General features: G+C 51.1%; 1 protein-coding gene across 1 annotated transcript in view; it reads left to right on the forward strand.

Annotated features, from left to right (window-relative positions):
* Positions 1 to 25,279, forward strand: part of LOC127585915 (histone-lysine N-methyltransferase EHMT2-like) — a 56,682-nt gene that overhangs the window by 19,400 nt on the left and 12,003 nt on the right. Inside the window, exons 12-26 of the mRNA XM_052043658.1 lie at positions 337 to 423; positions 2,583 to 2,700; positions 3,511 to 3,618; positions 5,273 to 5,418; positions 6,148 to 6,291; positions 7,506 to 7,732; positions 9,198 to 9,380; positions 10,589 to 10,671; positions 13,276 to 13,382; positions 14,661 to 14,783; positions 16,091 to 16,192; positions 16,738 to 16,842; positions 18,522 to 18,676; positions 21,113 to 21,280; positions 25,042 to 25,186. Of these exons, the coding sequence (XP_051899618.1) occupies positions 337 to 423; positions 2,583 to 2,700; positions 3,511 to 3,618; positions 5,273 to 5,418; positions 6,148 to 6,291; positions 7,506 to 7,732; positions 9,198 to 9,380; positions 10,589 to 10,671; positions 13,276 to 13,382; positions 14,661 to 14,783; positions 16,091 to 16,192; positions 16,738 to 16,842; positions 18,522 to 18,676; positions 21,113 to 21,280; positions 25,042 to 25,186 (2,001 nt within the window). The remainder of the gene's footprint in view (positions 1 to 336; positions 424 to 2,582; positions 2,701 to 3,510; positions 3,619 to 5,272; positions 5,419 to 6,147; positions 6,292 to 7,505; positions 7,733 to 9,197; positions 9,381 to 10,588; positions 10,672 to 13,275; positions 13,383 to 14,660; positions 14,784 to 16,090; positions 16,193 to 16,737; positions 16,843 to 18,521; positions 18,677 to 21,112; positions 21,281 to 25,041; positions 25,187 to 25,279) is intronic.

Consider the following 25,279-nt stretch of genomic DNA (forward strand, 5'->3'; position numbering starts at 1 on the left):
TCTCGTCCCTGACTTGCTCTGTTCCCTTGTTTTCTCTATCCCTCGCTGTCTCTCCCACTTTCTCCGTATTACCTGTCCCCCTCTCTCACTCCGTCTCTCCCCCTCTCCTGCTCCCTGTTTGTTCCTCACTCTCTTCTTCCCTCTCTTGCACCCCTCCCCCCCTCTGCAGGAGGAAGCGGGGACTGACAGGATGCTCACTGAGCAGGCTCAGTGTAAGTACCACCTCCCACCTGGGTCAGTGGGCTGGCAGGCTCACTGCCTGAGGTGTGTGAGCTATTCTCCCCCTCACCTCTCTGTTGTCAGCAGCACACCACCTGAGAATGTTTCCTCTTCCAGACCGAGGGCGAGGTGGGAGAGGACCGACTGAGTGACGTGGAGGATGACGAGGAGGAATTGGAAGGTTCTGGAAATCTCTCCGACAGGGTACGTTCTTGGCATATTATATGTCCTGGTGGGGTGCTTACAGCGTCTGTAGACTCAAGGCTGCAATCTCCTGCATGGGGTCAGATACCTGTGTCTAGGAGGAGTTCCAGAACGAGTCTGCAGTAATATTAAATCATTACCTCTGCCCTGAAGCAACTTGGTAATCTGCATTTTCCCTGCACTGAACGTGAAGTTGTAGGAGCAGGTTTATTAAGAACCCAGGCCAAATTCCCGGTGCACGACCCTTGTAATTTTTTAATGATCATTGCAGCGTTTGGTTACAGTGAAAATGCAAGAGTGTTGGTGGACAGACAGGCAGGTAGAGAGCTGCACTCACACCCACTGGGGTGAGAGATCTCGGGCTTTTAAATAGATAACCAGGGTGTTTGTTATTGGTGAGGTGGTCTTGATTTGGGAAACAAATGCTGGAAGTCTGAAATAAGAGGATGTTGGAGATGATTGGCAGGTAGGGAGAGAAACAGAGTTAACATTTCCGGCTGATGACCCTTCAGACCTGAGACCTGTTCCTCCCTTCACAGATGCTGCCTGACCTACTGGACATCTCCAGCAATCTTTTATCCTTTTGTGGTCTTTTACAAACAGAGATGTCTGCATTTGTGGGCCAAATAGCCTGTCCAGTCCTGTACTGTTCTATGTCCTGCCTGCCAACAGAGAGAGACAAGAAAATTGGAGCAAGAGTAGGCCACTTGGCCCTTCTAGCCTGCCCTGACATTCACTGTGACTATGGCTGATCTATGCTGGCCTCAACCCCTGTTCTCGGCCAGTTTCCCACAATCCTAAATTCCTCGATCTCCAAATATTCATCTATCTCCACCTTAAATATATCTGATGTTCCAGTCTCCATCACCCTCAGGGGAAGAGAATTCCACAGACTCACCACCCGCTGGATGAGGAAATTTCTCCTTGGTCCTTCATGGCCGACCCTTTGAAATGAGTCTGTATTCTCTTCAATAGGTATTGAATTATCTGTATGTTGGAGCTTGTGAAGCAGTGTTCAGAGGACCTCGCCTCAGGGCTCTCTCGGTTCGACGTATTTTGCCCTCTGTCTGATTGTGCTTTTCAATGTCCCTGATCACTCTCACTGCTGTTAGGGGGAGCTTGCCGTCAGTAAATTCACAATCCTGTTTCCTACAGTATGAGACATACTTAGTGAAAGAGAGGTGGTGAATAATGCTTGTGTTTGGAGGATGACCTCCAATTGTCCATTGCTCTGTGACTACCCTACTGGGGATGCAGGAAAATAGGGATAGCCCTTCATTTTCTCTTGCTGTGTGGGCCCAGCTCACTGCCTACCCATGGGACCTTTGATTATTCCTGATCTCCACTGTCCGCTGCTCCCATAACATTCAGCTTGTTCAGTCTCTCTGCTAGCATCCATTCAATGCTCAACCTGTTGACCTGACAATGTTTCAGATTGAAACCTTCCTGTTTCCACCCCCCCGCACTCTTGCCCCTCACTACTTCTGTAACCTCCGCCATGCTCCGAGATGTCTGTGCACCTACTTCTGTAACCTCTGCCATGCTCCGAGATGTCTGTGCACCTACTTCTGTACCCTCCACCATGCTCCGAGATGTCTGCACCTCCAGCTCTGACCAGATTATCTCCAGATTTCTAACATTCTGTCATTGATGGCCATGCTTTCAGCTGCCTGAGCCCTGAGCTCTGGAACCCCTTCCCCAAATCCTTCCAGCTCTCTCCCCTTTAGGACACTCCTTACAACTTCCCATTTGAGCCAACCTCACATGATTTGATAACATGAAGTGCCTTGGACATTTTAAGTTAAGGATGCAAGTTATTATTGATGATTGACTCCACCCCACACAGGAGAAGAGGAATGGGTGGGGGGGGGGGGGGGGGTGGTGGGTGATGTTCCTTCTGCTGTGTACCATTGATGCCCAGACTGGCTGCTTTGAACACATTGTCCAGACTGACCTCACTGCCCGTGATGACTGATTATCCACACTGCCCATACTGACCACACTAAGCATTCTGCACACAGTATGATCTGACCAGACTGACCGCACTGACCACAGTGCCCACACTGATCAAAGTACCCACACTGTCCACTTTGGCTAAACTGTCTATAGTCCATACAGTCTGTCTTCACCACACTGACCACTGCCTTGTGTCCCTTCAGAGCTCCAACTCCAGCTTGAAGAGGAAAGGCAAGAAGAAGTGGAAGAGTGAGAGCCCATGGGTGAAACCAAGCCGGAAACGCAGGCGGAAGGACCGTGTGAAGCCGGGGAAAGGAGGAGGTAGGCGTGTGTTCAACAAGGAGACCCACCAGGTACTGTGCCCACTGCTTAGGCCTCTCCCTTGTGCCCTTGACCTCTACATACTCCTGCCATTAGCTGTCTTCCTGTTCTTGCTCGTCTTCCCCAGCAGATCAGAAATGAGCAGGCTCTCAAGCAAACAGTTGACTGGCAGTCAAGAATTGATCACGAAGATTCCCCATCTCAGATATTTCTAACAAGCAGCAATAAGGTTTCATCCACTCACTTTTTACTGGCCCTATGGTTTGTTCCCCACCCACTGGGTAGGTGCAGCCGGGCCCAGGAGAGTAATACCTGGCAGACAATTGAGATGTGTAAAATTAAGAGGACCTGGACAGGGTACATAGGAAGGAGTCAAAAAGCAGGGGACATTCGGGAGAAGGATGAGAAGGGAGATGAGGAGAGATTGCAGGGGTTTGGAACTCGCTGCCTGGAAGAGAGGGAGGGCAGAAGCTCTCGTCACATATCACTGGTTCTCGGATTGTCCTTGATGAGCCGTGACTTGACAGACCATGGACCCATAGCTGGATGGGTGTTGGGATTAAGCAGGAGAGCTCTTTTTCGACTGTACAGCTTGGTATCTTTCCATTGTGAATTCCCTATGATTTTCTGGTTGGGATAATAGGTGGGTAATGATGTTGGCAGTGGGTGGGGGAGTCACAACACCTATGTTTATGGGTTGGAGTTTGGGCTTAAGCAGCACATCCTAGCAAGCTTCTCACGGCCAAGGAGGGCATGAGGCCAGGGTATCTGCTGACCACCTTCAGCTGAAGATCCTGTCTTTGTCATCAGCAATGAATTCAACGGGAGGAGGCAACCAGGCACAGAGCGAGTACACAGAGGTCCCTTTGGGCTCCTTGGATCTTCCCAATGACAGCAGCCTTTCTCCACAACCCACAGGTAAGGACTGTATTAAAAACCCCTCTCTCTCTAATCCCTTGATGGATGGTGTGGAAGGGGTGGATTGACCCAAAATGTCGGCATTCGGGGTCGGTCCAGGGAAAGTGCAGGTTGCCCCAGGAGACTCGGGTATCTGAAGCCAGGTCTCGGAACACTTTTGATCACAATTCTCCCTCACAATCTGCAAACCCACGCCAACGTCAAGGCAAGAAACCACCCAAACTCTTACAGATGGAACAAAAAAAGAACATCTCCCCCTGTTTCCTGCGGTCCTAACCTCTCCACTATCCCTGCATCCGTTCTTTCATCTCCCTCAGTTTCCCATCCTTTCCTTCACCGTCTCTCCTCCCTCCTCTTTCACTCCTCCCATCCCTTCCCTCCCTCCATCCTTTCTGCCCACTACCCCCACCTACACCTTCCTCCACTCCCTCCCCTATCTCTCCTCCCTTTTCACAGCCCTTCCTTGTATTTTTTGCTTACAACAACAATGAAGTAATTGGGCTGATTGGTCTACAGCGGCACACATGAGAGCAATTGTCCTCCTCCACACACCGCCCCCCCACCCCCATAGCCTGTCCACTCTCCTCTCTCTATTTCTTCCCCATTAATCTTCCATCCCCTTCTCTCCTCTCCCCACCCACTTACACCTTTCTTTCTCTATCCTCCCTCTGAAGGGCCTGATTCTGTGCTGTATATGACTCTTTGACTTTGCTTCCCTGCTCTTTCCTGCCTCCTGTCTCCACCCTCCTGTCAGCCCCCTCCCTCTCTTCCCTCGCCCCTCCACTCCTCCCCTCCACGTGTGTCCCATCACATAAGACCATAATATATAGGAGCAGAATTAGGACATTCGGCCCATCGAGTCTGCATGGTTGATTTTCTTTTCTCCTCCCCATTCTCCCGCCTTCTCCCTGTAACCCTTAACCTCCTTACCAATCAAGAGCCTATCAGTCTCTGCCTTAAATACACCCAATGACTTGGCCTCCACTGCCCTCTGGCAACGAATTCCACAGATTCACCACCCTCTGGCTGAAGAAATTCCTCCTCATTCCCTCACTCCATATTGCTTATGTTCCCTTTCCCACTAATCCTTGCCCTCTCCTCTCCTCTCCTCTCCTCTCCTCTCCTCTCCTCTCCTCTCCTCTCCTCTCCTCTCCTCTCCCCTCCCCTCCCCTCCCCTCCCCTCCCCTCCCCTCCCCCTCCCCTCCCCTCCCCTCCCCTCCCCTGACTCCATTTCTCCCTCACGTTGAGCTCAGAATGAGACAGTGCAGATTGTGACCTTTCACTCCTCCGCACCATCCCACTGCCTTGCTCTATCCCTGTAACCCTGCCATTATTTCCCTTAATCTTTTACTCCTTCCCTTTTGAAAAATTCTCGTAGAATCTGCTTCCACAGATTTGGAACGCAGTGAAAATAAGTCCTCCCTTTCCCTCTGAGTCATCTGCTGATCCCTTCAGTCAGTGTTCTCTGGTTACCAGCCATTCTACCTGTAGAAACACTTTCTCCTTGTTCCAAACACCTTGATTAAATCTTCCCTGAACCTTGTCTTCACCCCAGGTTCTCAGTCTGACTCCTTCCTCCCCCACCATGGTAATGATTTAGTGCGATGGTGGCCTTCCTTGAGACCTAACTCTCCCTTTTGTCTCCACCCCTCAGGAGTATCCAATGATGCCAGCTCCATGGAGACAGATAAGTTTGAGGAGCTTCCGCTGTGCAGCTGCCGGATGGAGGCTCCGAAGATCGACCGTATTACCGAGCTCTCCAACAACACCTGCATGGCCACGGAAAGCACCGATGGACAGGTGAATAGGCCAGGTCTGCCTGAGGAGTGGGCTTCGGGAAGAGAGAGCTGCAGATACATGGGAATGGGCTTTGGGAGTGTCAGGCTCTGAGGGGAGGGGCCGGGGTAAATGGGAACGGGCTTCACAGAGGGTCAGGTCTATGGAAATGGGCTTCAGGGAGGGACAGGGGTCCATTGGAATAGGTTTTATTTAAGGTCAGGAGTCCATGGGAATGGGCTTTGGGGAGGGTCAGGGGTCCATGGTGACATTCCAATGGAGCTGTGTTGAAATTCCAGGAGGGTATGTAAGTGTGGGGGAGGAAGTCCCGCTCGGGAGGGCGGGTTGGGAGACTGCAGAAATTCACTAATGGAGTGCTACAGGACTGGACGGAAGGCTTTGACAAGATGTTTAGGGTTCACGAGGGTTGGGCTTGGTGGGTTGGAAGAGTAGAGGAATTCACCTTAAGGTAACCGGAGAGCTTTGATAGGAGGGTGGGAGCTGGAGGGAGGGATTTGGGAGGGTCAGGTTTGGATGGAGGGTCTTTGGGAGGGTGGGGGCTGGAGGGAGGGGCTTTGATGGGATGGGGCAGGAGGGAGGGGCTTTGATGAGAGAATGGGGCAGGACGGAGGGGCTGTGATGGGAGTGTTGGTGCTGGAGGGAGAGGCTTGTTACGGTGTTGCTGTGGAGCCTGGTCCTGCCTGATGTTCGGTCACCAGTAACCGTGACCTGTTGCCTGCTGTTGGTTCTCAGCTGAGTGGCTGCAGTAACAGCATCACCAAATGTGAGACCATGCGACCGTCCAGCCGGGTGTCCCTGATGGTGCTGTGTGAAGTGCACCGAGCTCGGATGGTGAAGCACCACTGCTGCCCAGGCTGTGGCTACTTCTGTACTGCGGTAAGTTCCTCCTCTGCTCTGCTCAGCCAAGAACCTTCACATCTCCAACTGTGATAATGTGACTTAGGTGGGTCTGAATTAAAGTACTGAGGCTATTCTGCAGTAGGTCCTCTCTTCCCAATGTAATTGGTTTATTATTGTCTCGTGAACCGAGACACAGTGAAAAGTTTTTGTTTGCGTGCCATCCAGACAGATCACTCCATATATAAGAACGGTGAGTAGTACAAAAGGAGGAAAAATGCAGAATCTAGTGTTATGGTTACAGAGAAAGTGCAGTGCAGGCAGACAATAGGGTGCGAGGGCCACAATGAGATAGACTGAGAAATCAAGAGTTCATCTTTATCGTGTAAGAAGTCCTTTAAAGAGTTTTGCAACAGTGGGTTAGAGGTTGTCCTTGACTCTGGCAGTGCGTGTTCTCAAACTTTTGTATCTTCTGTCCATTGAGAGGGGGGAGAAGAGAGAGTGACCAGGGTGGGAGGGGTCCTTGAATATGTTGGCAGCTTTCCCAAGGCAGCAGGAAGTGTAGATGGAGCCAGTGGAGGGGAGGCTGGTTTTCATGATAGACTGAGCTGTATCCACAATTTCTTGCGGTCTTGGGCAGAGCAGTTGCCATGCCAAGTTGTGATGCATCCAGATAGGCAACTGTTCAATGTTAATCAAGGAGCAGTTTCCTCACGAGGGGTGAGGTCCATAGAGAATCCCAGTCGATGAACAGCCCTGTGTTAGCCGGGATAAGGATTCTGAGATGGGCCAGGCGAGATGTACAGCCTGATAGAAGAAGGATCACAGGAAGTTGTGGCACAGAATGAGGCCATTTGGCTCATCAGCAGTCCCAGAGAGACAGAGAATTGCAGGCAGTGATGGAAGATATTTGACCAGCAATGGACTTCAACTGGTGTGGTGAAGCCCCACAGAGAGGAGGGACCGTAATGTTCTTTTCATAGACTGGTGCTGTCAGCTCCAGTTGACGAGGTCTTGGATGGGGAGCCGGTGTCCCCGGGTGTGGGGCGGAGCCTGTCTCCCTGGGCGTGGGTTTGGAGCCCGTCTCCCCAGGCGTGATGGGGGGGGAGGGGTTGTGGATCTGCTCTCCCTAGGTGCCGGGTGGGAGCCAGTCTCCCCAGGTGCAGGGGGGAGCCGGTCTCCCCATGCGTGGGGGGGTGTGGAGCCAGTCTCCCCGTGCACAGGCGTGTGATTAATTCCTGTCTGGTTTGCAGGGATCCTTCCTGGAGTGCCATCCCGACTTCCGGATCACTCACCGCTTCCACAAGAGCTGCGTATCCCAGCTCAATGGGATGATCTTCTGCCCTCACTGCGGGGAGGACGCCTCGGAGGCCCAGGAGATCACTGTGGCCAAGGCCGACACGTCCACCATGGTGCCCGTACCCGCTCCCCGCAGCCAGGACCACCTGATGAACGGGAGAGCGGACACCACACACGCCAGGTGGGCAGTGGGAGGGGGTCTGAGGAGGACCAGACTGTAGATGGGACCCATGCACATTGAGGTAGTGAGCCCCTGTATTGGAGCATCAAGCCCCCCAAAATTGGAAGCAGTGAGCTTTCCTCACAGGGGTAGTTGTTCACACTGGACACTGAGCCCCCTGTTCTGGGCAAGGATCTCCCCCAGTCGTACTGAGACACCAAGCCCCACCCACCACACCATTTGGAGCCTGAGCTTCCCACACTGGGCACCAAGCCTCCCCCCCCACCAGCACCTTGTGCACCAGCAAGCATCCTTCTTCGGGGTACAAAGCCCTCCCCTCCCCCCCCATCACTAAGGATATGTGGCCAGTACAACCGACCCAAGGGCTGCACTAGCGACCGTGTCCCCTTGCTGGGTCTAAGTACACATACCCTATTACTGGGTCCTGAGTCCCATTCACCCTCCACCCATTGTGCTCACTGACCCACACCAGCCTCGAGTTTATAATGCTGACCCTTCTAGGTCCCTCCACAGTCTCGAACCTTCCCTGCCTCCATAAAATCCTCCAACATAACATAGAACAGCACAGCACTGGACAGGCCATTCAGCCCACGATGTTGTACCAATCTGGGTGCCAACTTATACTAAATGTCCCCCTCCAGTGTATCATTCATATACCCATATTCGTGTCTAAGAGCCTTTTAAATTCCACCAAGCTGCCTCCCTCCACTACTACCCCAGTAACCCATTCCAGGCACCTGCCACTCTCTGCGTTTAAAAAAATACTTGCCCCTCATGTCGCCTTTAAACTTCCCCCCCAACCTTAAAAGCATGTCCCCTGGTGTTTGACATTTCTACGCTGGGGAACAGATTCTGACTGCCCTATCTATGCCTTTCATAGTCTTAAAAACCTCTATCAGGTCTCCCCTCAGCCTTCAATGCTCTGGGGAGAATAACCCAAGTCTGTCTAACCTCTCCTTATAGCTCACCCTCTAATCCAGGCAGCATCCTGGTAAATCTCTTCTGCACTTTTTCTACAGTCTCCACATCCTTCCTGTAATGGGGCGACCAGAACTGCACTCAATACTCCCAGTGTGGTCCGACCAAAGTTTTATACAGCTGCAGCATGACTTCTTTACTCTTATACTCAACACCCCTACCAACGAAGGCAAGCGTGCCGTACACCTTGTTTACCATTTCTACAGATGTACAATCTCTGTCCCGGTTGCCTGGCTGCAAGGTCTGGACTTCCCTCCCTGAGGGTCTCCACCTGGCTCCTCCTTTAAGACGGAGTCAGTATTTGATCATCTGCCCCAACATCTCAGTAGGGGGAGGGATGGCAGGAGGGGTCTGATTGGCTTTGGGGTGCTTGGGCCACAGTTGATGCTGTCGGTGTGTGTGGGAGGCTTTGTGAGCTGGCGGCGAGGGACCCAGCTGTTTTCTCTGGACGCACCCGTCAGCCTTTTGTTTCCTTTCGCTCCCAAAGCGCCAGAATGAGTGGGAACGGGGAGGCGAAGAGGTCGAGCCTGGAACCCCCAGCAGACAGCATCGACAGCTCAGGCCCGTCCATCACTCTGTCCACAGGCAAGGTGCTGTCAGCTGTCGGACTCCCTCCCGGACCCGGCCGGGAAGCCCTGGAGAAAGGACTGGCCCTGCAACAGTCGGAACGGTGAGTGGGGGAATCTGGCCTCGGGTGGCGGGTGTGGGGTCCCGGGAAGGGGACAGACGCTGGAGTGAGGCTGTGAGGGGTGCCTGAGAGGGGATTCAGGTGTCAAGTCAGGTTTATCGTCATCTGCACAAGTCCATGTGTGCACAGGTGCAATGAAAAACTTACTTGCAGCAGCATCACAGGCACATAGGTTGTGAAGGCCCCTGAGAGGAGTTTCAGATTTCAGGGTGGGATTTGCGAGGGGTCCCGAGAGGGATCCTGGCTCCTCTCCCCCATACGATGTCTGGCCTGACGCACAGCTGTTCAAAGCAAGCCATCTCCTTCCCATCTACCCTAACTCCCCTGATGTTGTCTTCCATTTGGTCCAACCACGTACTACCGGTTCAGATGACAAAGACTCCGTAGACAAAGTACTATTCCTATTCTGCTAGAATGGTAATTAGTTTATTATTGTCACAGTGAAAAACTTTGTTTTGCATGTCATCCATATAGATCATTCCAAACATAAGAATGTCAAGCTAGTACAGATGGGAAGGCAGTAACAGAATGCAGCATATAGTGTTACAGTTACAGAGAAAGTGCAGTGCAGGTAGACCAATAAAGGGCTAGACGAGGTAGGTTGAGAGATCGAATTTATCTTTATTGTATAAAAAGTCTGTTCCAGAGTCTTATAACAGCAGGATAGAACCTGTCCTTGAACCTGGTGTGACGTGTTCTCAGGCTTGATTATGCTGGCTGCTTTCCCGTGGCAATGGGAAGTGTAAGCAGAGAGGAAGCTGGTAGAGACAACAAACTCTAACCTCCTCTCCCAGGAGTTAGTGCTGATGATTTCCCCACTTTTCTGTGACTGTTATTTGTGCATTTCCGTTTTAGTGTTTAACCTCCTGGGCAGGCACTGTAGTGTAGCAGTTAGTGTAATGCTATTACAGCGCCGGCAACCGGGGTTCAATTCCGGCCACTGTCTGTATGGAATTTGTACGTTCTCCCTGTGTCTGTGTGGGTTCCCTCCGGGTGCTCCGGTTTCCTCCCACATTCCAAAGACGTACGGGTTAGGAAGTTGTGGGCATGCTATGTTGGCGCCGGAAGCGTGGCGACACTTGCGGGCTGCCCGCAGAACACTCTACGCAAAAGGTGTATTTCACTGTGTGTTTCAATATACATGTGACTAATAAAGAAAGCTTATCTTATCCTCCTCCTCCCTCCCCCAGGCGGAAGAAGCTGCGATTTCACCCCCGCCAGTTATACCTGTCGGCCAAGCAGGGCGAGCTGCAGAAGGTGCTGCTGATGCTACGTGAGTGTCTTGGTCCGCTCACCCCACCGTGTTCCTCGCGGATGGGACAGGCCTGGGGGGGGGGGGAGCGTGGAGTGGGGAGCGAGAGCGAGGCCCGGTTTCTGTAGGGTTGGGGCGGGTATAAACTCACCTGGAGCGCACGCTCTGAACAGACAAGGAGCATGATAGTGGCAGCTGAATCATTTAAGGTGGAGGTGGATAAATATTTGATGGATCGAAGAATAGGGGGGTTATGGAGAACTGGCAGAGACGAGGAGTTGAGGCCAGCATAGATCAGTCATGGCCATGTTAAATGGTGGGGCAGACTTGAGGACCTGATGGCCTATTCCTGCTCCTATTTGCCTGTGTTCTTGTGTATGACCCAATTTTCCCATGTGAATAACGCTGCCTGGATTAGAGGGTATGGGCTATAAGGACAAACTTGGGTTGTTCTCCCTGGAGCGTCAGAGGCTGAAGGGAGACCTGATAGAGGATTTTAAAATTACAAGAGGCACAGATAGGGCAGACAGTCAGGATCTTTTCCCCAGGGTAGAAATGTCAAACACCAGAGGACATGCTTTTAAGGTTAGAGTGGGAGAAATTTAAAGGCAATGTGAGGGGCAAGTTTTTTACAGAGAGAGTCATGGGTGCCTGGAATAGTTACCAGGGGTCGTAGTGGAAGCAGGCAGTTTGGTGGCATTTAAGAGGCTATTAGATAGACACATGAATATGGAGGCATATGGATGAGACACAGGAGGAGGACATTTAGTGTGACTTGGCATCAAGATCAGCACAACATCGTGGACCGAATGGCCTGTTCTGTGCTGTACTGTTCTATGTTCTAAAATTTCCTGGCCTTCCAAATACTTACCCAGTTTTCTTTTCGAAAGCTCCGGTTTGAATCTGTTTATGTTTCAGGGGGAACATCCCAGATTACAACTCGTGGTGCATCTGCTCACCTCTGGTCCCTTCCTCTACCTACCTTAAATCCGTGCTACCCTTTGAAGCAACTTCTATCTGCGTTTTCCCTAACCCCCTCATAATATCAAGCTCCTCTATTAACCCTCTCAACCTCCCGTGCTTTGGAAACAGCGAGATATCCCATGTCAGTTGTTTATTCGTTTCAAAATTGCAACTTCAATGTTTTTTTTACATTAGATCCTGTTTCCAGAATTTAAGTTAGAAGTCCATCTGCTTATACTTGTACATTTGCATAACCTACCTATATCCCCATGGACTCTTTGTGTCCTCTTCTCATTCCTATCTGTCTTTGCACCATCAGCAAATCTATCTGCATTACTGTGCTAAATTGGTTTATTATTGTCACATGTACCGAGATACAGTGAAAAACTTGTCTTGCATACAGTGTATACAGATCCTTTCATTACAGCAGTGTACTGTGGTAGAACAAGGGAAAATAAAAGACTTCAGAGTAAAGTGCTACAGTTAAGGAGAAAGTGCAGTGCAGGCAGACATAAGGTGCAAGGCCATAATGAGGTAGATTGTGAGGTCCATTTTATTGTACTACGGGGATAGTTCAATAGTCATGACAGCGGGATAGAAGCTGTCCTTGAGCCTGATGGTACGTGCTTTCAGGCTCTTGTATCTTCTGCCCGATGGGAGGGGGGAGAAGAGAGAATGTCCAGGGTGGGTGTGGTCTTTGATTATGTTGGCTGCTTTACCGAGGCAGCGAAAAGTGTAGACAGACACTTGATCCTTCATGTAAACCCTGAACACAGACTGTGAATAGTTGAGGCCACAGCATTGATCCCTGTGGAACCCACTGGTTACACCTTGCCATTCTGGGAATGGCCCATTTATCTTGATTGTTTTTAGTGTGTTAGCCAATCCTCTATCTGCACTATAATAAATTAATAGCAGAGATTGCTAGCAGTGCACAGCAGGCCAGGCAGAGTTAATGTTCCAACTTAATGACGCTTGTTCAGAACATTCCATTTCTCTCAATACCATCAACCTGTACATTGTTCCGGTAACTGTTTATGTGGCATTTGGAAATCAAAGTCACAATCAAGTTTATTGTCATGTGCACAAGTCCATGTGTGCACAGGTGCAATGAAACACTTACCTGCAGCAGCATCACAGGCACAGAGCATCAGATGAGCAACATTCACAAGAAAAACATAAATCAATCATAAATTATACACAATCTTTACAAGAAAGAACACAATTAGAACAAAAACAATCACATCAGCTAGTTCCCCTTTATCTGTTCTGCTCCTTGCCTCTTTGAAGACCACTAATAAGTTTGTGAAATGCTTCTTCATAAATCCATGTTAACTTTACTTGACTGTATTATGAATTTTTTAAATGCCCTTCATAGCAGATTTCCAGGTCAGGATGGAGTGTGACTCAGAGGGGAACCATGTGGCCGGTGCGCCCCACTGCCGGCTTGGTGGTGGAACTTCTTCTTTGGTGATTGAGGGCGGACATTTGCCTGGTGAAGACCAATATCTTTGGGGGTAGGCAGGGTGGAAGAGAAGGATAACGTCTCTGTACAGGAGAACCTTTGGTGGGTGTCCTTTACCTCAACCACTCCTACATTGCCATGTCTGCTGAGCTAATCCTTGCCTAATTTGCTCTCCCTCATCCCCACACCCCACCCAGTTGACGACCACGATCCGAACTTCCAGAATGACCAGCACAGCCGGCGGATGCCACTGCATGCAGCAGCTCAGAAAGGCTACCTGGAGATCTGCCACATCCTGCTGCAGGTAGGAGCCGGGAGCGGGAGCAAGGGATCAGGCTGGGGTCCTATCCCCGCGGCTTCAACCACAGACACACCTCGACTCCCTCGGCCCTCAAAGGATTCCCTGCTAGTTCCACCTTGTGTATTCCTATTGTATTTATTGACAGGAGGAAGGGAAATTTGACTCAACCCACTGGTTGTCAACTGTTACCTGCCCCTAAAAGATGACCGTATGTTTTAAATAAATAAATACCTAGAGCCTAATACACTCCAGCAGATTCACCTTCCGAACTCCAGTGAGTAGGAGCTGATCTTACTCTGACTTCCCTTCAGTTTCCAGTCTCGGTCAGTGACAACCAGAGTCACAGAGAGGTACAGCACAGAAACAGGCCCTTCGGTCCCACCAAGTCTGCACTGACCACCAACCACCCATTTACACCAATCCTACGTTAATCCTTTTGTTAGTCAGGGAGTCCACTGAGAGCTGAGGGGGTTGAGGTTTACCTGTAGTGGAACCCTCCGTACTTTATTCACAAGCAGGGCTGGGGGCAGGTAGGGCTGTTCCAATCGTTTTCCTCCCACCCCAGCCGCAAGTGTTGTGGAGATCCAATGAAGTCACAGTCGGGCTTGGCTGCAATGGCAAGAGCTGCCACTGGGGGTGAGTTAGCAGGAGCTGGCCTTGAGTCTGAAGCTTCACAGAGAACGAATGGCTCCAAGTTCCCAAAAGGTTTCCCTCTTTGTTCACGTATACTTAGCAAAAGGCCATCTAACAAAAATCCATTGATGTCAGATGGATACTTAGCTCAGTGAGTGTTGCCTGCTCTTTGTAGGAGGGTTCCTCATAGCCAGAATGACTTTCCTCCTTGGCCCCCAACCTTCCCTTTCAAAGTACAAGTGCTTCAACCTCTTGGGGCAGCAGGTGTCAAAACCTTTGGCCATCAGAGAGGCACGAGGAGTGACACGGTAATTTTCCAGGTGGAATGAATACATCTAGAGAGTGCCTTTAAAGAGGTGAAATATTCCAAGGTGCCTTGCAGGTTTCAGTATGTCTGATGCTAACCTACTGATGGAGACGTGGCGAGTGACTGTAAGCCTGGTCCAGGAGGAGAAAGGGTGGAGGATTAGAAGCTCAGGCTCAGGATGATCATTAGGTCCTCCCCATGATGGACCAGATCGCACAGTGGTACAAGGAATTGCCCTGGGCCACCACCTGGGGCCACACAGACAGTAATCCCAGCAAAGCAGGTTGGTTTCTGGCGAGGGTGTTTAACTAACACCAGCCTCCTCACTCTCTCTCGGGAAGGCTGGCGCGATCGTCGACGTGTGTGACAAGCTCCAGAGGACTCCGCTGATGGAAGCCATCATGAACAACCATTACGAAGTGGTGAAGTTACTGGCCAAGCACGGAGCCTGCGTCTTTCACAAGGTGACCAGCATTCTGGGGTGGGGAGCGAGTGGGGGGTAACTGAATGATGTTCCAGGGTGGGATGAACACTCTGGGGGTGGGACTGATGCTCTGGGCGTGGGACCAGTAGATTCCCATCACTTCGTTCCCCACACCGAGCTTCTGGTATTAGAAAAGCAAGAAATGCCGACGGTGGGGGGAGCAGTGCGGGTGGGACCGAGGGAGCGCTGCACTGTGGGAGGGGCAGGGCTGGGTCAGTGATGTACTGTGGGAGGGGCAGGGCTTGGCCAGTGATGTACTCTGGGAGGGGCTGGGTCAGTAGTGTATACTGTGGGAGGGGCAGGGCTGGGTCAGTGGTGTACTGTGGGAGGGGCTGGGTCAGTGGTGTACTGTGGGAGGGGCAGGGCTGGGTCAGTGGTGTACTGTGGGAGGGGCTGGGTCAGTGGTGTACTGTGGGAGGGGCAGGGCTGGGTCAGTGGTGTACTGTGGGAGGGGCTGGGTCAGTGATGTACTGTGGGAGGGGCAGGGCTGGGTCAGTAGTGTACTGTGGGAGGGGCAGGGCTGGGTCAGTGGTGTACTGTGGGAGGGGCAGGGCTGGGTCAGTAGTGTATACTGTGGGAGGGGCAGGGCTGGGTCAGTAGTGTACTGTGGGGGGGGGCTGGGTCAGTAGTGTACTGTGGGAGGGGCAGGGCTGGGTCAGTAGTGTACTGTGGGAGGGGCTGGGTCAGTAGTGTACTGTGGGAGGGGCAGGGCTGGGTCAGTGGTGTACTGTGGGAGGGGCTGGGTCAGTGGTGTACTGTGGGGGGGCAGGGCTGGGTCAGTGGTGTACTGTGGGAGGGGCTGGGTCAGTGGTGTACTGTGGGAGGGGCAGGGCTGGGTCAGTGGTGTACTGTGGGAGGGGCTGGGTCAGTAGTGTACTGTGGGAGGGGCAGGGCTGGGTCAGTGGTGTACTGTGGGAGGGGCTGGGTCAGTAGTGTACTGTGGGAGGGGCAGGGCTGGGTCAGTGGTGTACTGTGGGAGGGGCTGGGTCAGTAGTGTACTGTGGGAGGGGCAGGGCTGGGTCAGTGGTGTACTGTGGGAGGAGCTGGGTCAGTAGTGTACTGTGGGAGGGGCAGGGCTGGGTCAGTGGTGTACTGTGGGAGGGACAGTATTGAATGAGCACTGCACTGTCAGTGCAGCAGTATGATGAGAGCTCCGGACTGATGCCAAACCGGGCCCCCTTACTTGTGGAGGTAAAAGGTTCCACTGTTCCGGGGTGGGGCGCAGATTTCTGGTGTCCGTGTTTAAACGCTGCCCAGAGCTGAGATCTCGTCTCCTTCACTTCCCAGGAATTAGATGCTTCCTCCTGCTTGCACCATGCTGCCAAGAATGGGAGCGTCCAAATGGTGCAGTTCCTGCTGGCCACTGGACAAGTGGACCTGAACACACAGGTAAGGCTATCTGAGTGCACAGGCCAGAGGGATGGGCGTGTGTTGTGTATACGTATGTGTACGCCCAGCAAACTCCACTTCAAAACACCACAGCACACCATTCTCACACACTACTTCACTCCTCCAGAAACAACTGGTTATAGAAGGTCCCCTTCAAACAGCGAGATAATCTGTGTTATCAAAGCAACGTTCCTGCACTCTACGGTTCGTCTAACACCTTGCTATGCTCTGAGATCTCTGCACTGGTCCCTTGCTCATCCCCACCCACTTCCCTGACTTCCTTGCCCCACGATTGGCGACCGGACCTTCAGATATCTGGACACAGAACTCTGGAATTTCTTTCCTGAACTGTGACCCTGGTGCAACACTAACAATGTGAGAAAGTGTCTGCAGTTACATGTGAAAGCCCTGGTGCCCTCACAAAGCCAGTTACACACACAAGGAGTTGATGATTCTGTTCCTCCCCCTGCCGACCCTGTGCCAGGAGCTGGGATTGTGGTGCACTAATGTTCCTTGTCTACTTACCTTTCCTTCTCTCTGTGCAGGACAGTGGAGGCTGGACTCCAGTCATCTGGGCGGCCGAGCACAAACATATCGAGATCATCAAACTGCTGCTGGATCGAGGAGCCAGTGTTGCCCTGAAGGACAATGTATGTGAGATCTGGAGACAGGGCAGACTAGGAGCACCACCAGGGGTCCAGTCTCCGGGTCTCCATATCCCCTGGGAGGGACATCAGTCTCTATGTCTGTTGCTGCTTTGTGATGTGTTCTGTAACAGCGCTCTGTAACCGCGCCACGTAACAGTGCCCTTGACCACCTCCTGTGACTGCGCCGCGTAACAGCCCCCTGTGACAGTGCCACGGAACTGTGGTCTGTTAATATGCTTTGTAACTGCACTGTGTAACTATGCTGTGTAACCATACATGTAGCAGCACTGTATCAGATATGAATATAGAAGCAGTGAAGGACCACTCAGCCCTTTAACTGGCACAGCCACACTGCAGCAATCTCACAGTTCCAGTGACCTGGGTCAATCGTGATATCTGTGTGGAGTTTGCACGTTCCCTCTGACCCATGGGTTTGCCCGGTGGCTCCGGTTTCATCCCACGTCCCAACGACGTGTTGGTTGGTAGATTAATTGGCCGCTGTAATTTACCCCCAGTGTAGGTGGGTGTTTGGAGACTTAGGAATTTGATGGGCAGGGAACCACAGGCCAGTTTGCTTGAAGTCTTTCAGATGGAATATATTAGAAGCTACTTCTAAAGAACTAAAGAAGGGCTTTTTGAAAAATTCGAGGTAATCAGGCAAAGTCAACGGGCTTTTGTGAAAGAAAAATTTATCAGAATCATTTGAAGAATTCCTATAAATCTTCAGGAAGTTGATGGGCATGTTAAAAAGAACAGGTTATAGGGGAAAGGGGTTGTTGGGTGTGTGCTGAGAGCTGGCATGGACTTGAAAGACTGAATAGCCTCCTTCTGTGGCATAAGGAAATATATAAAGAAATAAAGTCTGCCAGGTAATAAGGTCTTATCTCAACCTCTCATTCCTGTAGTGACCGTTCACCCCCTTGTTTATGAAGAATCATAATCATCACCAGAAAAATCACTTATGAATGCAGAAAAGATTTACGAGGATGTTGCCAGGACTAGAGGGCCTGAGTTACAGGGAGAGTTTGGCCAGGCTAGGTCTTTATTCCTTGGAACGAGGAAGAATGAGGGGTGACATCATAGCGGTGTTTAAAATTTATGCCTCTATGAGAGGCATAGATAGAGTGGATAGTAACAGTCTTTTCCCCAGGGTAGGGGAGTCCAAAACTTGGGGGCATAGGTTTAGCGTGAGAGGGGAAAGATTTAAAAGGGACCTGAGGGGCAACTTTTTCATGCAGAGGAAGTGGGTGTGGCAGGAACAATAGTATCATTTAGGAAGCACTTGGATAGGTACATGGAGGGGTGGGGCTTGGAGGGATATGGGCGAACACAGGAAATTGAACTTGCTCGGTTTGACAATGTGGTCGGCATGGACTGGTTGGGCCGAAGGGCCTTTATCTGTGCTGTATTGTTCTATAACTCTAACTCTAATCTAACTCCGCCTTCAAATTACTTTGACTCTGCTTCCAAAGACTGCCGACCTTCCATTTCCATGCTTGGGGAGTGAGACCCAGCACTATAACAATGCTGTGTCACCTTGCTGGATATTGATGTTGTGTAGGCACACTGAAAAATGTGTAATTATGTTCTGTAATTGCACTGTGCAACTCTGCTATACATCTGCCCTGCACACTGGTTGTGTGTAACTCTATAACAGTGCTGTGTTCCCTCCCCTCCTGCAGGAGGAAAACATCTGTTTGCACTGGGCAGCCTTTGCTGGTTCCTCGGATATCGCCGAGGTGCTCCTGAATGCACGGTGTGACCTGCAGGCTGTGAACATGCACGGTGACACACCCCTACACATCGCGGCTCGTGAGAATTTCTACGACTGTGTCATGTATGTATACGTCCTCCTGGAAACAGACACTTGATCTCGGTGTGGTGTCACTGAGAGAGATCGTTCAAAGTCCTTCAGAACTGACCTGTTTCTCCATATATCAGAGACCACCAGCCTTCCACAACCTTGCTGACCTTTACGCATTCACCCTCAGTCTCCACTCTCACCATCACCATTGGCTTCCAGACCAGCAGCCATCAGTTTTAAAATTCTGCGCCTGGTCTTGTTGCTCCGCTGCCTCCCCCCGATCCCCGAAACTCCTTGCACCCTTCCTCAGATACCCCGTTTCAGCCCACATCTCTGTACACCCTCCGGCCCCTGCACCCGTCACTGTCCCAGTAACCCCTCCAGACCCTAACCCCTCCCTATCTCTGTAACCCCATCATCGCGACAACACCTGTAGCCCCCTCTACCTCTGCAGCCTTCCCTATCTCTGTAGCCCTCTCCAGCCCCTAAACCACACCCTCTCTGTAACCCCCCTGACCTCTGTACCCTTCCCTATCTCTGTAAACCTCTCCAGCCCCTAAAAGACATGTTCTCTGTAAGCCCCACCATCCTCTATACCCCTCCCTATCCATGTAATCCCCTCCAGTTTCTATACCCCTCCTTCTTTCCCTGACCTCCAGCCTCTGCACCCCTGTATCTCTGTAACCCTCTCTGGCCCCTACACCTCTCCCCATCTCTGTAACCCCTCCAGCCTCTACACCCCTCCCCTCTGTAACCCCCTCCGGCCCCTACACCCCTCCCCCTTTGTAACCTCCTCCGGCCCCTACACCCCTCCCCATCTCTGTAACCTTCTCCTCCCCTACACCCCTCCCTGTCTCCGTGTCCTCCTACAGCTCTGAGGGATATGTTTGTTCCTTCTGTTCCGGCATCTGATTACAATCCTTATTTACAAGCCGGTCTCATTTAAGGAGAGCCCGGACCCACAAGAGTGCGGTAAACCTGACCCACAGGAGGGAAGGAAGTCTGGTCTCCTCACCTGCTCTGGTGTGAGTGTGATGCCAGACCTGCAGCTATGTGGATGGCTCTCAGCTGCCCTCTGCAGCTCCCCAGGGGTAATTATCAGGGCAGTTGGAGGATGATCAGCTAGTGACCTCTAGTGATCTCCTGAACAGAATCAACCTGGTCTCGGGAACCCCTCCAAATCTCTTTGCCTCTCCTCCCTACTGTAAGAAGCTTCTCAAATCCTACCTTGTTCCTGCTGTATGATTTCCTTATGTGATTTGGTATGAAACTTTGTTTGATTATTGTTCTATGAAATGATCTGGGTTCTTACAAATTACAGCTCTTCGGAAAAACTGTGAAGTTTTCTAAAACTGGGGACTGTTTTACTTATTGGTGTTTAGTTCAGGTGTTGCATAACTTGCTTTTGGCGGATTTATATGAGAAACAAATTACACAGTACCTGCCACTGTCAGGGCAAACCAAGAAGGTAGATGTCGAAAGGCAGTGATGGTTCTTCATGTCCTTTTGACATCTGAGTCCTGATGCAGAGTTTCAACCTGAAACGTCGATAATTCCTTACCCCACCAGCTGCTGCTCGACCCACTGAGTTCCTCCAGCACGTGGTTTGTTGCTCCAGGTTCCAGCATCTGCAGTCCCTTGTATCTCGTGTGGTGGTTCTTCACACTCTGCCATTCTGTGCTGCGCCACAGGAGGTCACTGCAGCTCACCTGCCTCAAAACAAACCATGCACCCACGCGAGTGTTCGCCCACACTACAGATACACAGACATCCGCACACAGAAATCACACGCACATAGACACGCAGACAAATAAACTGTCAAATACACACTCACACAAATATATGCACACATACTGCTCATTTGCACTAGTGTATACACAGGCAGACTCAAATGCAAACACAAACATGGACATGTATGAACATGTAAATACAGGCAGGCATGCCCACATACATATTGGTGCACAGCCACACACATACATGTAGATAAATGCCAGCATAAAGATGCATTAGCATGCACACAGACATGCCTCTACATGCACACGTGCACTCTCACAAGAGCAATTGAACTGAATGGCTGCTGCTGATTAGCAGAGTCGGAGGGGTGGAGAGAGAGTGGCAGTTACCCCTGGAGTACGGGAGTTGGAGAGGTGGTCCGACAAGGGACGCTCAACCTGGAAATTCTGGAAACTCTTCTGAAAATCCATTGAGGCTGTGGGTCAGGTGAAAATCCCAGCCCCGAGTTTGGGAGATTTTTGGAAGGGTTGTGAAACCAAGGCGAGGATGGTGAGTGCCTGCAGTGTGAGAGCTGGAGTTGGGGCACAGGGTGGCTGTGAATTGAACAGGCTTGAGGAATGGCCTCCCCGTGGGAGAGAGGAAGAACAGAGGCTGGATCGGGGGGGGGGGGGGTGTGGGGGGAGGAGGGTGTGTCCTTCAGCGTTGGGTCACTCACGCCAGGCTCTTGTGTTACAGACTCTTCCTGTCACGTGGAGCGGATATCGAGGTGAAGAACCGTGAGGGCGACAGCCCATTGGATTGCTGCGTCATCAACTCACAGGTCTGGTTCGCCCTCCAGCTCAACAAGAGACTCAAGCAAGGCATCATCAATCGGGCGGTGCGCACCGAGAAGATCGTCAGCAGGTGAGCAGGTTTCTGGAGCATGCGTTGGGAGGAGGTGAAGGTCCTGGAAAGGGGGTGGGAGAGATTTACCAGGGGCAAAGGATTTCAGTCCCAGGGGAGACTGGAGAAACCAGAGCTAATCCTCTCAGACAGAATCAAAATCAGGTTTATTATCTCGGACATAGGACATGAAGCTTGTTGTGCAAAGACATAAGATTACTATAAGTTACAAAAATAAATAAATAGTGCAAAAAAAAGAATAACGAGGTAATGGGTTCATGGACCATTCAGAAATCTGATGGCAGAGGGGAAGAGGTGGGTCTTCAGGCTCCTGCACCTCCTCCCCAGTGGTAGTAACGTGAAGAGGGCATGTGCCGGATGGTGAGGGTCCTTAGTGGTGGAGAAGGTTGTGAGGAGTTTTAACAGAGGCGGACAATATTGTGACGGGCTTAGAGGGGTTGAAGCTGAGGGAAGCTGTTCTCATTCACGATAGTTCATGAACTGGGGTGGGGCTGATTTAAAGTGAAGGGTGCAGGGGGATGTGAGGGGAACCCTTGGTAGAGTTGGACAGCACAGAAACAGAGCTGATGCAGGGTCTCGACCCGAAACGTCGACCATCCCTTTGCCTCCACAGATGCTGCTCGACCCGCTGAGTTCTACTAGTCGTTTTGCTCCTGATTCCAGCATCTGCAGTCTCTCCAAGTTGTTGTTGATGTGATTACTCATCATGTACCACAGTAATCAGCAGCAGAGGCACAACTGTTCATGATAATTTAAGGAATAACAGATTTGCTGTCAGAATTTGCAATGGTATCAAAGTGAAATTTGATGTTGTATTGTGGAGCTGGTGTTGTGGAGTAAGGTGACACCAGGACACTAGAAACTTTGACTGCAAGCGCTGGGTCTGGCCGAAACGGGACTCCAGAGCCACTAATGATTAATTCTTTCCTCCCTCTGAACTGAGCTGAAATGTCAGAACTGCCCCGTTAAACCACCGTGCCCATCATCCAGCTGGATTAGCAGTTCGAAAAGGAAGCTTACACCTTCTCAAGGGCTTTGCACGAAGGAAAATATACTGGAGTTTTAACAAAGGTCTGGGATGTATTCCTAGGGTGTAGAATTCAGAGTACAGAAGTTGGATCGAACTTGTGTCAGACTGAGGCCAGGGATATTACACACAGTCCTGCTCCTTTGAGTTCTCCACATTCGGAAAAGACCTACATGGATACCAACAGAACTGAGAGATGACAACAGATGGGTGAGATGGAGCAGGTTGGAGCTGATTTGGATAGGGTCGATGTGGAGAGAATGCTTCAATGAACTCAGGGCCAGAAGTACAGGACGTTGCTGAACCATTCAACTGGGCAATTGGTGTCTTTATTCAGAGTGGTTGGAATGTGGGGGTCACTCCCACAGGAAGGGTCAAGCACCATTAGCGTGGATGCTTTGTAAAGGAAACTAGAGGAGTACATGAGAGAGGAGGGGATAGAGAGATGCAGAAGGGTTGAGTTGAAGAAGTTAGTAGGAGAGTCTAGGATCAGAGGGCACAACCTCAGAATAAAGGAATGTCCCTTGAAATGAGGAGGAATTTCTTCAGCCAGAGGGTGGTGAATCTGTGGAATTCATTGCCACAGAGGGCAGTGGAGGCCAAGTCATTGGGTGTAAGGCAGAGATTGATAGGTTCTTGATTGGTAGTGGGTTAAGGCTTATGCGGAGAAGGCAGGACAGTGGGGTTGAAGAAATCAGTCCAGATTGAATGGCCGAGCAAACTCGACGGGCCGAATGGCCTAACTCTGCTCCTCTATTTTATGGTCTAAGTTATACAAGGGCGCTGGTTGGGCCACACCTGGATCACCAGGAGTGGTTCTGGGAGGAAATGATGGCCTTTGGAGGAGTGCCATATGGATCTACCGAATGACACCGGAGACCCCAGGATTAGACTGGGAGGAGGGCGTACAGAATTCTAGCTCGGATTCTGTCTTCTGAGAGGCTCAGTGGTTATTTGAGGTTTTTACATTTTTGCAAGGGTTTGGGAGGGAGAAACGTTTGCTGGCGGTGTTGAGGTGGGAAACTGTGGGAAAGGGTGTAAACCACTTAGATCAGGCCCTGCAGGAGAGGAATTTGGTAATGCCCCATCACACTGGATGGGGAACCATCTCCCACCCACTGTCTCACTGCGGTAGAGGGGGAGGAGAGCTCTCTGCAGTGTAGGCACCAGCATACTGTTGCCTGTTTCCATGCTGGACACATTGAGGAGAGTAAAAAGTATTCAGGCATTGCTAAACTTTGCTTGTGGTTTGGCCACAGGCAAGAATTTGAATACCTCTTACAATAGCAATGTTATGAGAAGCCCTGTATTGTGTGAGCACAGACTGCAGGCACAGCCCTTTGAAGATTTTCCCATATCTGTTTATCTTAACCCCAGCCTGGCTCACACTCTCCCTTCCCTTCACAGCCAATGCCTATCCACCGCTGCAGTAGAGGAAGCACAGTGGCCATTTTGTGCACAGCAAGCTCCCAGAAGCAGCAATGCGACAGTGGACGTTTTTCTTTCATGACATCGAACGTGAAAAGAATCCAGTGGTGTTCTCGGGAACAGCAGGCGACTCCCCTCATGTTCAATGTCATAAAAGAAAAATTTATGCTGTTGAAATAATTTTGTTTACCTGAGGCCTCCTAGCTCACCATGGGAGGAACCTCCAAAAGTGCAGCTCTCCCTCTGGAAGAAGGGTAGAGTGCCTAGAGTTCTGTGCTCGGCTCTCTCAGATGGGACTCAAACCCACAACCCTCCCCCTGAGAGGTGAGGGCCTGTCCCTGGGGATTAAGGAGGACTTACCTCCCTCCCATTCTGAGGTCCAGTGTGGGACTTCTCTCCCACAGGAAAGGCAGGAGGGACTAGGAGGTGGTGTTCTTGTTTGGCTGTTTGTGAATGGCTTCCACGCGTTCCTGTTGTAGAGAGCCGAGCTGAGGCCGGTGACGTTACCACTGTCAGCTGGTTCCTGGAAAGTCTGTTGGGTGAGGTGGTTAGAAGCTGCCCAAACCTGTTTCCCTGTTGATTAAGCATTCCACTTCCTCAAACGTCAAGCATGCTCAGATCCTAGTAAGAATGCCCTTTACCTCAGGCACAGCCGGTGTATTAAGCTGAGTAGACAGTTGTTTAACCTCATGCAGGAATGTTGCTGGATTATGTGTTGGGGCCCATACATGGTGAAAGGTATTCCAACACAAGTACCTGTCCTACTGAATATTTTCACCTCCCACACACTTCCCCATCCTCTCTCTCCTTCACTTCCTCCTCTGCTCCGCCTCCATCTGCAGCTCCTGCCCATCCCTCCTTCTCCGGCATACTTTTACCCCCTTCTCTCCTTCACCCTCTCCCTGCTCAGTCTCTCAGTTTGCGCAGTTAACTAATCTCAGCTGGCCTTCAGAACAGAAAGAACATTCATTTCAGTGGCTCCTCCTACCACCCCGGGTTTGCGCAGTTAACTAATCTCAGCTGGCCTTCAGAACAGAAAGAACATTCATTTCAGTGGCTCCTCCTACCACCCCGGGATGTCCAAAGGCTCCCAACAGAGGACTCCTGGTGTAGTTACCATGACAGTGTCGGAAACTATTTGAGCACAGCAAGCTCCCACATACAATGACAGGGATCAGTATTTTGATTAAAAAGTTCAAGGGAAGCCCATAAAATGTGCACGTCTCTGTTGATGCCGAGTTGGATCCCGAGCTGACTGTATCTGTGTCTGTGTCTTCTCTCCTTTCCCCTTCCCCTCCTTTCTCAGGGACATTGCAAGAGGGTACGAGAACGTCCCAATACCATGTGTGAATGCAGTGGACGAGGAGACGGCTCCAGAAGATTACAAGTACATCTCTGAGAACTGTGAGACGTCCACGATGAATATCGACAGGAACATCACACACCTCCAGGTACCCAGAACCCGTTAACAGGGGAGGGGGAGTGTAATCTTCAACTGTCCAACAGCGTCTCAAATCCCACCCAGCTCACCCACGGCTCGCTCC

The sequence above is a fragment of the Pristis pectinata genome, chromosome 34 (assembly GCF_009764475.1).
Source record: "Pristis pectinata isolate sPriPec2 chromosome 34, sPriPec2.1.pri, whole genome shotgun sequence".
NCBI lineage: Eukaryota > Metazoa > Chordata > Chondrichthyes > Rhinopristiformes > Pristidae > Pristis > Pristis pectinata.